The sequence below is a fragment of the Equus quagga genome, chromosome 19 (genome assembly GCF_021613505.1).
Source record: "Equus quagga isolate Etosha38 chromosome 19, UCLA_HA_Equagga_1.0, whole genome shotgun sequence".
Classification (NCBI taxonomy): domain Eukaryota; kingdom Metazoa; phylum Chordata; class Mammalia; order Perissodactyla; family Equidae; genus Equus; species Equus quagga.
In genome coordinates, this window is record NC_060285.1 from 17,962,721 (window position 1) to 17,975,837 (window position 13,117).

General features: G+C 34.7%; 1 protein-coding gene across 2 annotated transcripts in view; it reads left to right on the top strand.

Moving 5' to 3' along the window:
- SLC41A2 (solute carrier family 41 member 2) overlaps positions 1-13,117 on the top strand; it is a 124,429-nt gene that overhangs the window by 78,943 nt on the left and 32,369 nt on the right. For both annotated transcript variants that reach the window (XM_046646010.1, XM_046646011.1), the window contains one exon: positions 1,734-1,813. In XM_046646010.1, the coding sequence (XP_046501966.1) occupies positions 1,734-1,813 (80 nt within the window). The remainder of the gene's footprint in view (positions 1-1,733; positions 1,814-13,117) is intronic.

The window sequence follows — 13,117 nt, forward strand, 5'->3', positions numbered from 1 at the left end:
TGAGTCCATTGTTATAATAAAGTAAACCCTAAATATTTCACCAAAGGTTATAATGTAACCAGATTGGCAGGATAGGGGGAGGAAGGGACTTGTGAGGGCACTTTTGTGTGGAGGGAAGGGTAAGAGAGACTAAATCCTCATCTGCCTTAGTAGGAAGTCATTGGATAAATGGCTAAAATTAAAAATCAAGAAATAGGAGTATAAACATGTTTGTTAGAAATATAGAATTAAATGCCAGAAGAAACGGCTAAAGAAGTTGAAAAGAGCAAGATCTGGGGGTGGAGCTAGGGACAGCTTTATAAGCATTGTGGTACTTTCACTTTTTAAATAATCCATGTTTGTTTGATAGAAATAAAATTTAATAAAAGTGAAGAAAACTACTTTGAGGATTTGAGTTTTTATTTTTAAACATTTATGTTTAAAGATGTCTGGGAGGCTATATACCCATAAGCTAACACTATAATTCTGAAAGATGTAACTATGACTGATTTTTATTTTCTTCTTTTTGTTTGTTATTTTCTAATGTTTTATAGTAAGTTTTATTACCTGAGTAACAAAAATATTTTTAAATGTATTTTAGCAAGTGTTGACGTTATATCCACAGCATGAGCTATACGATTTGGTATGGAAATTTATTCTTGGACACATAACTAGCTTGCTTTATGAAATATATATATATATTTTTAATTAAGGCTTAGAATATTAAAATATTTCTAAGGATGACTATTTTTGGACTTTATATTGTACCTATTAATGGGAACGCCTATCAGTTTAAGCATATTAAGCCATTCATTTATTTTACTAAAGAATTAAAATAATAAAGATTTCATAATTTCCTGATGTTAACTGTCAGGTAATGGTAGGAACATTGGATCTGATATTTTGACCATCAACCCTATTCTGTGACAGCATATAGCTCATTTTTCTGTAATGTGGATTGCATTTTCCTGGAAGATTTAGGCAACAGGATCCCGTGGAATATTAGGACTGGCAATGTTTTGTAGTACGTAGGTCAAGGGACTGAAGTTAACCAATTGATAATGATCTTGGAAACGCCAAACAAATCTCCCTTGAGACGTTGAGAGTGAGAGTGTATGGCTTGCCCCTATATAACTGTGTCATTTTTCTAGACCTCTCATCTCAAGATCAGCTCTTTCTATGGCTACAATTCATTATTTTGATTTACCAGTGATAAGACACACCCTAACTATGTCAAGTTTTAACACAGTAAAAATCATCCCTTTTTAATGCCTTGTTTACTTCAAATATGAAAAGATACTCTTTTTAAAATTATTTTTTAAATTATAAGAGTGATAAATGGACATGGTTTTAAAAAATTAATAAGTACAGAAGGATATAAAGTGACCATTAATCTCTTATCAGTCTCACCTCCTAGAGATAGACATTGTTAATGATTTTTTATATGTCCTTCAGACATTTTAATGCTACTTAAAGTAGTATGTGCTTTTCCTTTTTGCAAGTAACATATCTTGGAGGTCAGAAAGAGAGCCCTGAAATGTGGGGCTCCACATTTTATGCCATGTTTTATTTTTAACATTTATTTCTAACATTTTGTTAACATTGATTTTTCCTTTGAATATTTTTTGTTTTTAATCTATTTTATAATGCCTAAATATTTTATTTTTAAAAGTAGGGGTGTCTGTATGTAAAGAACAACTTCAAATTAGTACATTTCCTTCCTTCTCTAAATGATATGATTTTATATCTTTCAGCATTGGGGGCCTTATTCTGGACACAACTGTATCTGATCCAAACTTGGTTGGGATTGTTGTTTACACACCAGTTATTAATGGTAAGAATTAGACACACTGTTTCATAATGATATCAAATCTTTATATACTCTTAGGTACTAATGGGAATCTTGGGGTTCAGATTTTGAGAGATCTGTCTTCCCATCCCATCCATTTTCTCTCCAACCTCAGGTTGTTGCTCCCAGTGGAAATTACATTCTCTGTTCTCGGTATGCAGAACACGTTTTTTGAAAAGAACTTTCTTAATCTTATCACTAGATATTAGTTTGAGAGTCAGACATACCCAATTTTTAAGGTTAGTGTGACAAAATATGATATTTCAGTTCTGGATACTTTTGGTTTATCTGCTATTTTATGTTGTTTTGTTGCTGCTTCTGTCAGTTTTCATGGATAAGTCAGAGTTAGCCAGGTTTAAGGCTTGCTTGAGTCAATTCAGTCCATTAAAATCCATCACTCCTCTGCTGATCCCTTTAAAATATGCCTTATATTCTTTCTTATCTATAAAATGGAAATTATAATACTTAAGTTCACAGGGATTTCTGTATGAATTTCATTTAATAAGATCATTTTAATCCAGTCCTACTGGCTTTTGGGCTGGCTGTCATTAAATTGGATTTTAGTATAGCCTAAGCCAATATAATTTAAAAAGTAATTCTACCTGGGGAAAAACATGTCACAGGATATGCCACACATTTAATAAAATTACTTTTGTATATTTATGTATAAAAATATGTTATATAAAGGCAAGTTCTCTAAAATCTAATTTTATATCTAAAATTTCTACTGAACATTTTAATTTTTGTGTACCTTTAGAATGTCCATTAACAAATTTCCCCTATAGACCATCCCTCCCAATTTTCCTGATGCCACTATTCTCCCCATTACCCACCCTTAAAACCATGGAACCATCTGATTCAACCAGGCCCTTCCTCCTCTTTGAATAGACAATGAGCAACCCTCGCCTGTTTGCCCTTTAACATAATTCACTAGTTCATTTATTTATATGACAAGCACGGCTCACCGTTGTAGTCTGCTGATGTCTCACTCCAGCCATCACTCTAGTAATAAAGTACCCTTCCTGACTGACTCCTTATTTGATGCAAATTAAATGTCACTAACAAGCTAGTCTTCCTTAAACTTTGTTTTTATTATATCAATCTTAAGATGATGAACTTAACAGTGGTTTCCTCCTGCCTATCAAATCAAGTTTGAATTCTTCTGCCTAGTTTTCAAGGCTTTCTGTACACTGTTGGACGGGTACCACTTTTTCCTCTATCAGTCTAACCAGCTTATTGTATTGTGGCCTACAAAGATCTTTTAATTTTCACTGCCTGGAATGACTACTGCTTTCCTTCCACCTGTTCAAATCCTCTTCAGTGAATATTAGTTGATGAATTTACTAGCATAAATATTATCCAATAATGAGTATCAGAGCTATATTGCCCAACATGTCGGTAAGAAATTTAACTTAAATTACAATGACCCCATTATTAGTAAGGTTTTAATGAGTATTTCTGTTATTTCTCCTTACATAAGAAACAGTTCTAGAGCTTTGCTGAAGCATGCTGTCCTTGGAAGTCTGTGTCTTGACATTGCATGGTAGTAAAATCTTTTTTTTCTTTTGAGGAAGATTAGCCCTGAGCTAACTACTGCCAATCCTCCTCTTTTTGCTGAGGAAGACTGGCCCTGAGCTAACATCCATGCCCATCTTCCTCTACTTTATATGTGGGACGCCTACCACAGCATGGCTTTTGCCAAGCGGTGCCATGTCCGCACCCAGGATCTGAACCTGGGAACCCTGGGCTGCCGAGAAGCAGAACATTTGAACTTAACTGCTGCACCACCAGGCCAGCCTAGTAAAATCTTTTTTGTATCCCAGCTGGTAAACCTCTTAGTTGGGTATCACAATGAGCTCATCTTATGTTAAATTCCACTCTTTAAAAACGTTGGTAGAGAATATTCACTTCACATTCCTCAAAAAAGTTGGAACTTTTGAGAATTGAATTTTGTTTTAAATGTGCTGGAGGATGTACTCTCAGGGATCTTTATTTATTATGATGATCATCATCATCATCATTTGCTATGTAGTGACTACCTACTACGTGCCAGATAACTTACAGCATGTTAACTCATTTAACCCTCACGATAAGAAAGTAATTTGTCAAGATCTTCTCTGGGAAGTGTTGAGTCAGATTTAAACCCCAGTCTGCTTGATTCCAGAGCCTGTGATTTTTTTCCCTCAAAATAAACAACTACTAATTTATCTGTTTTATTAGACACAAGAATAGACACTTTGTTTAAAGTAAGACATGTGCGTGTTGATATTGTGATTAGGATATCTTTTAACACTGTTAACAACTCTCAGAACTAGTAGCGTTTTCCAAAATATATTCCATAGTAACACTAGTTCTGTGAGATGTTAATAAGTATAACTCGAAAAGTGTTTTGTGGTCAATGAAGTTTGAGAAACATTAGGTTAAGCAGATTTCTTAACTACAAGATTTCTTAACGTCCTTCTCATGCTAATATATACTGGGAATCTCCTCCTGGGACTTCTGTTAGCTAGACCTCAGGCCACACTTTGAGAACTACTGATCTAGGGCTTATAATGTATATCTTTATCCCATGTACTTTGAAATAATAATATATCACTTTACATATAAGATAAGAACCTTATATCTGTATATTTGGATTTTCACTCCTCTTTCTTTCTTTTTTTTTTTTTATCATTGTAAAATATCTTTATTAATCCTTCCCTCGACCCAGTGAAGTAATGATTTGAGGAATACATCCAGATCCACCGCTAGCCAGATATCGATTTGTTCAATTATATATATATATTTTTTTTTATTAATGTTATGATAGATTACAACCTTGTGAGATTTCAGTTGTACATTTTTGTTAGTCATGTTGTGGGTACACCACTTCCCCCTCCGTACCCTCCCCCCACCCCCCCTTTTCCCTGGTAACCACCGATCAGATCTCCTTCTCAATATACTAATTTCCACCTATGTTCACTCCTCTTTCTTATGTGCTCTGTTTGTCATACATTTTACTTTGTTATAAACCCTATAATGCATTGTTGTTATTTTTGCTTTAAACAGTCAATTATTTTTTGAAGAGATTAAAAATGAGAAAATGATCTCTTTTGTATTTTCCCATATATTTTACATTTCCAGCACTCTTCTTTCCTTTGCGTAGGTCCAGATCTCCATGCGGTGTTACGTTCCTTCTGCCTGAAGACGTTCCTTTAATGTTTCTTGTAGGGCAGGTCTGTAGAGAAAACAGAGGCTCCAGGCATGGCCTCTCCCAGCATACTTCTCTTTCCTTCCCCTTCACCTCTGTTCTTACCCCTAACAATGTCTGTTCCTAGTTTCTTACATTCCTATCTCAGAAGAAGACCTAACTCTTTTGTTCAAGACCAACTAACCCACCTGTGGTCTGGATGCCGTTCTGTTACAACTCCAGTGGGATCCTTAGTCCATCGATTAATCTAATTTTTCCTTTATCTTCCATGTCTTCCTCTCTTCCATCTTTTCCCTTTAGTTTACAAATGTACTCAGCTCTTTCATCCTAAATCACCTTTCCCATGGTGTTCAGGCTTCTCAAGCTTCTGTCTTCTCTCTTCTGTTCTTTGCAACCAAACTTTTCAAAGTGTAGTCTATACTTTTAAGTTTATTACATTATTTTCCCTCCCTCTGACTCCATATAACTGCTTTTACCAAGCTCTCCAGTGACCTCCTAATTCTTTTATCCGATTACTTATTTTCAGTCTTGGGAGGTGAATGTGCCTGCCCTTGTTTAGATGACAGGGTCTTCACTATGAGGGGTTACATGTATTTCTTTGGAAACTATGAAAAAATCCAAGACACACCTCCCTCTTCCCTTTGCACTTCTTGAAACAGAAAGAGTAATTCCTACATGTGAGTTCTGCTGAGTCTTGGAAGGAGGATAGGTGCAAATGCAGAGATGTATGGAGGTCGCTGAAATATGTAGGTATATATGGAAGATACTGGATCTGTTGTGCTGTTGATTATAAGGATTTACTTTTTAACAAAATGAACTTGCACTTCAGGTTCCTTTGGGAATGTTCAAAAGAATTCCTCACAAAATTTGAGATGTATTCTATAATACGAGTGCTAAACGTTTACTGGAAATGTATATTTCTAAATTTAACAAAACATGAAGTTGGATTTTAAAGCAGTCCCCAGATGAACCTACTGATAATTTATTCATACTATGAAACTTTCTATTATCAATGGAGTTTATTCTAGCATAAGGCACTTAAAATTAGGTCTTGTGGGTACTGAGGATTCTCACTAATTATTTCGTATGTTGACAAGCTGCTTTTGCTAGTGTTATTAATTTATATGGGAGACAATTTTTAGATGCTCTACACTAGCTTTAAGTAATGCAATTAGTATGTGAAGAATTTAAGTAATTTAGAAGAAACGCTGATAGAGTCGCTCTTGGCAGAAACGTAGTGTGTGTCATGATAGCAAGAAAGCATTTTTGACATTAAAGAAAGCTGTTCCAAGTAATAAATCTGCTACAGTTTAAAAATATAACCAATGATCGTGATGAAATTAGATGGAGTTTTAACCCTATGAGAGGTTAAAATTTTAATAAGTTCCTACACTAATTATGTTGTTTACTTTACAATTTTATTTACCTTATCTGGAAAAATGATACCAGTCTCTTTCTCAAGCCTCAGTTCATTTTATTTTTAGTTTGGTGCAATTATAACACCAGTTGTGTCTGTGTTTCCTAGACTACAGCGTGAGGCAGGTCAGGGGATTCAGGGAAGAGCAAGGTGCTACGTCGATTATTTATAAGGGTTCATTTGTATTGATTATCACATATTTTAATCCGGACATGGTAACAAAGAAATGATAAAAGTAGTTCTATAAAGTTCTACCAGTGTGGTTTTATAGAAGAGAGCTACAACTACTCATTAATTGCCTTTTGTTTCAAATTCAATCCAAGGGAAGTTCCATATAGAGTAGCTATTCTCGGGTTTAATAGCTTATGCTTTCTGCATTTGCATTAAAGTGTTCCATATCTAATAAAATACCAGATAGAACATTACCCCCAAGAGAATCCCTGGAGTAAATGAAGATGAAATGGAAATTACCATTTATGAATTCCTGTAGCAAATATCTGGCATTGAAAAATGTATCTGAATGCAGTCTTTTGCTTTGTATTAAGTGTAATTCTTCACATTCAATTCTTCTCCTTTTGGGGGGCTATGAAGAGAAATCCATGGAGGATTATAGGCCATTCTTACTGGTTTACCCAGTAACTCTTTGTGAAAGTACTTGTGTTTCTAGTATAATACTATATAGTATTATAGTATTTAGTATAATTATTAGTATTATAGTAATTATAGTATAATTAATATAATAATACTCTCAACCTCTTTCAGTTTCTAGGATATGTTAATTTACTTCTGGTTAGAGGTGTAAGTTACTGGCCTAGTTTATGTCCTGTTATCAGATGAGTACAAATACATGCCAGTTATTCAATGTTCTATTCCAATTGTTTACTTTAGAAAATGAGCTCAGGTTTAGAAAATCTAGACTTGTAAAAATAATCATCACTAACCTCTAGTGGAAAATTCATTGAGTAAGCAGAAGACAGATTAAGTGATTATTTAAAATTTGGACACCAAAAGGTTTCTTTTCTTACTTTTTTTTTCTTTTAATAAAATTATATGTGAATTGAAAAGTGACACAGTTCCTGCACATTCTCTGACTAATGACGTCTCCAGAAGGTTAGGTGTCAGGGCTTACAATTAAGAAAACACCAAGTCAGAATCACATTATTTGTACAAATTGTGCCATCCTCCTCCTCCTCCTCCTCATCACCATCATCATCATCACCATCAACATTTGTTGAACCATTACCATGTCCAGAAACTGTCTTTCATGTACACATTATTTTATTTAATTCTGTCTCTTATGAGTTAAACATTAAATTATCCTGATTTTTCAGATTAGAAAACTGAAGCCCCAAGTGGTTAATGTCACTGAAACACGGTAAGCAGCTGAGGCGGTTGTCAAAGCTGTGTGATCTGAGCCAGAGTCAACTCTGCAGAGAATGGAGCTCTGCATTTATGTGCCTTAATTATTCAACCTCGTCGATATGACTTTGTTTCCCTTTCACACCCATTTTTAAAGAAATTTATTTTCCTTTAGAACATTTTTCAGAATTCTCTGGGATGCATTTTTAAAAAATTTTTTATGATGAACTGAATTTTAAGTTATCTTAAGCATTTGCTTTTAATGAATTTTTTATTTACTAAATGAGGTTGGGTGAGGAAATCGTGAAACTACATTTAGTTTAAGATAGAGTCATTCTAATTTGTTTTCAAAATACAACATTTTGCAATACATACAAATATTGAATCATTGTGTTGTACTCTGGAAACTAATATAATGTTGTATGTCAATTATACTTCAATAAAAAAATAATGTTTATCTGGTCAGCCTGGTGGCACAGCGGTTAAGTTTGCACGTTCTGCTTCGGCAGCCCAGGGTTCACCAGTTCAGATCCTGGGTGCCGACCTACGCACTGCTTGTCAAGCCACGCTGTAGCAGGCATCCCACATATAAAATAGAGGAAGATGGCACAGATGTTAGCTCAGGGCCAGTCTTCCTCAGCAAAAAGAGGAGGATTGGCAGCAGATGTTAGCTCAGGGCTAATCTTCCTCAACAAAAATAAATTTAAAAAAACACAAACATTTAAATTGCTTTATTTTTGGTACATTGGCACAAGAAATTAATCTCAGCTTAAAAAAGGGAAGGAGGTTTATACTTTTCCTGTTTCTCTATTTAATTTTTTTCTGTGATTAAAAAATATTAAATTTTCATTTCCTCAATAACGAATTATCATTGTTAGAATGCACTGACTGTCACAATTTCACTAGCTATCAGTGAAGACTTAGATACTTATCAATACGTAAGTCACGTAGACTGACTCTGAACAGAACCCCTCAACCTGTTTTTCTGAGCGTAGTACTTACATATACCCCAGTTAAACTGCCCAGATTCAGAGTCACCTGGGGCAGGGCTTCTCCATAGTAAATTACTTATTGCTGTGTCCTAAAAGTCACCTCCTAAATCATCAAGCAAAGAACTCGTCATCTAGCAACAACTAGAGAATCCTGTTACAAAAAAGCCAAGGTAGTCTCTCCTCAGTTGTTCTGGGGGAAACCTACCTTGCGTGCAGGTAACTTGGATCAACCATGGGTGACAGTCCTGGCCACGGGACTGCCACCTTCTGATTCTCTCTGTCACCCAGGCTTTTCCCTCTTAGCACCTGGTTCAGACGTCCTGTTGGAATTGTTCTCTAACCTTTCTTGTTTACAAATCTCCTTCTCCAGTATGTAAAGTGTGATTCGAATGGAGTCCTGCATGGACTTACAAGAGTTCCAGTTCTTATGATTTCAAACTTCTTTCACTGCTCATTCTTCCAACTGTTGAAGCATAGAGCTAAGTCTAAGGAAATGAGCTATTTGAAAACTTTTAAAGTTGTTCTTCAGTGGGGTTTTTCTATAAGTTAAATTGATCAGCTTCATTCATTCAGCGATATTTACTGAGCTGCTGTTATGTACAGGCACTATCCTAGGCTCTGCGAATATCAGTGAACAAATTGACAAGTCTGCTTCTGCCCCGTGGAGTTTACATTCTAGTTGGGAGGAGACAGACAATAAACCACAAGCATAATAAATGTATAAATAATGGAGTGTATTAGAACATGGTAAATGCTATGAAAAAGATGGGGCAGAGCCGGGGGGGTTGGGAACGCTAGCGTTAGGGGCCATAATTTTAAATGGGGTGATATAGGTAAGCTCATTGAATTGACAAATTTACCTATAATTTGGGTTGTGTTTATGTTTTTATAGCATTTTAAGGTCTATAAAATAATATTTAGAACAGATATTTTTAATCACCATTTTGCAGATGAAGTAACAAAGGCTTAAGGAGGCAAGCTAACAAAGCAGAAAGTGATAGAGCTAAGGCTCAAACGAGGACTTCTGACTCTAAGACCAGTGCTCTTTCCACTCTACTGCACTGTCATTGACTCATATGAAAAATAATACAGTAACTGCCTCCTAAATGAGCAGGGTGCACTAACTCATCTTGGGGCTTGATCTTCCTTAGATGCTGTTTCTTGCTAACTTTTTTTTTTTTTTTTTTTTTGCTGAGGAAGATTTGCCCTGAGCTAACATCTGTGCCAGTCTTCCTCTATTTTGTATGTGGGTCGCCACCACAGCATGACTGCCAACAAGTGGTGTAGGTCCACACCAGGGAACTGAACCTGGGCCGCCAAAGCAGAGTGCACCAAACTTAACCACTAGGCCAAGGGGCCGGCCCCTCTCGCTGCTTATTTTTAATATTACCTTTTATTTTGCTTATTGTTGTCGCTGTTAATGTTAAAAGGAATAGAAAATATTTAAATGTTTTTCTATGTCTGGGTGTGGAGAGACTTATGTCTCTCCATTTCGATATTTCAATGCATTGAAAATATTCTTGTCTGTTAGATATAAATTTTGGCAAGCTGATTCATAAATAGTCATTATTATTTCAAATACCTAGGTTATATATTTTTTCTCAGTTTTATTTATCCGTTTTTAATATTGTGGAATAAATGCAAAATACAAATATATATTGTTTAAAAGAGTAATTAATAAGGCAAACTACCGAGTAGCCAGTTTTCAAGCCAGCAATCTAGAAGTCCTCTCGCTCCCTTCCTCAATCAAAACTCCTTCCTTCTTCCTCAGTTAACTACCATCCTCACTTAAGAGGTAATCATTTTGGCCCTTTTATCATCTACATGAGCAAATGCATTCCTGAAACTATGGTTTATTTTTTTTACTTTATTGAGTAAAAGTATGTTGTACATACTCTTACGTGACTTGCTTATTTTGCTCAAGATTATATTAGTGCATCAGCTATGTTGTTATGTTTAGTTATTGTTATTCATTTTCATTGTGGTAGAATACTCCATTTTATTACCATACCACAATTTATTTATCCCTTCTACTGCTGATAACAGTTTGGAATATTTACAGTTTTCCACTTTTGGGCTATTGTGGACAATGTTGCCATCAATTATTTGTGTATGTGTCCTGGTGCACGTGTGCAGACATTTTTTTGAGTATTTATCTAGCAATGGAATTGTAGGATTGTAGGGTCTGCACATCTACAAATTTATTACATGGTGCCAAAGTGTTTTCCAAAAGGATTGTAACAATTTACACTCTTACTAGTTATGTGTAAGACTTCTCATTGCTCCACATCATTACCTACAGTTCAGGCTAAAGTTTTTGTCAGTCTAATGGATGTGTAATGATATTTATTGTGTTTTATTTGCATTTGCTTGATTACCAGTGAGGCTAAGCACCTTTTCAAATGTTTCCTAGCAATTTGGATTAATGTCTTTTGTGAACTATCCAAGTCTTCTGTCCTTTTTTCTGTTGATTTATAGGAGTTCTTTATATATTCTGGATGGTAGCCTTCTCTGTTACAAAAGTCTTATTCCGCTCTGGCTTGTCTTTTGACTTTCTCTATAGTGTATGTTAATGAACAGAAGTTTTAAATTATACTTTAGTCAAATTTATTAACCTTTTCCTTTATGGTTTGCAGTTTTTCTATTACATTAAAAAAAAATCCTTCCCATCCATTCTATGTTATCTTCTGAAGCTTAATAATTTTGCCTTCACATCATGTCTTTAATCCACCTGGACTTGATTTTTGTGTATGGTGTGAGTAGAGGGGTCCAATTTCATGGGGTTTTCTGCTTACTAATAACCAATTATGTTGGCCCTATTTATTGAAAAGTCTATAGCACTCTTTACTGATCTGCGGTACCTCCTTTGTCATAGGTCAGTTTTCATGTATGTGTGATTGTGTATGTGTGTTTATCTGGTTAAAGAAATCTCCCTCAATTCCTGATCTGCCAAGAGTTTATAATCATAAATGATAAAATGTTGAATTTTATCAATTTTTCTGCATTTATTCATGTAATCATACTTTTCCACCATTCATTTGTTAATGTGTTGAATTGCATTAATTTATTTTCAAATATTAAATCAGCCTTGCATTTCTAGGATAAATCTAGTTTGGTTGTAATGTATTATACATTTAATACTTTTCTGGATTTGGTTTGCTAATAGTTTGTTTAATTTTTTTACATTTATTTTTATTCATAAGATCGGCCTATAATTTTCCCTTTTCGTATTGTCATTGTTGGATTTTGAACCCAGAGTTATGCTAGCCTCATTATATGAGCTAGATATACTTACTCTTATTTTTTACTGCAGAGTAATGTGTGTAAGATTGTCATTGTTTTTATTTAAATATTTGGTGGAACTCACTTGGAAAAAAAAAAAGAACAACAAAGCAGTCAGCTTTTGTGGGCCTTGTGATTTGCGGGGGAGGATTTTAAACTTTAGATTCTGTTTCTTTAATCATTATAGAATGATTTAAATTTTCTGTTTCTTCTTGAGTTAATTTTAAGTTATATATTTTTAGGATATTTTCCCATTTATTTAAATTTTCAAGGTTATTGGCATAAAGTTGTTCATACTATTCTTATTTTTTTAATGTTGGCAATAATTGGAATTATGACTCCCTTTGTTTTGGTTCCTAATGTTTGTACCTACTCTTTTTTTCTTTCCAAGTAACTAATATTTTGCTTTATGATCCTCTTAATTTATTCTCTTTTCATTGTTTTCCTTCTTTTACTTTGTGTTTATTTTTCTGTCTTTTCCAACTTCTTGAAATGGATGCTTAGCTCAATAAGCCTTCCTTCTTTTCTAATATATGCATTTAAGTCTAGAAGTGTGCCTTTTCATACTGCTTTAGCTGCATTCCACATGCTTTTGTATGTAGTAATTAATTTCCATTCGATTACAAATATTTTCTAGTTTCTATTACAAGTTCTTTAATTCACAGGTTATTTAGAGGCATATTCTCTCAGTTTCCATGTGGTGAAGGCATCAGGCCCTGGAGGGTTTTTTTTGTGAGCAAGTTTTTAACGATGAATTCAATTTCTTTAATACAGAGTTTCTCAATCTTCACACAAGTGACATTTGGGGCCAGATAATTTCTTATTATGGGGGGACTTCCTGTGCATTGTAGGATGTTTAGCAACATCTCTGGCTTCTGCCTATTAGATGCCAGTAGCAACCTCCAAATTATGACAGCCAAAAATGTTTCTAGATATTGGCAAATCTTTTTTGAGGGGAAGGGAGAATTGGTGGCAAAATCACTCCCAGATGAGAACCACTGCTTCATGGATATAGGGCTATTCATGTTATCTGTTTCTTGTCAAGTGAG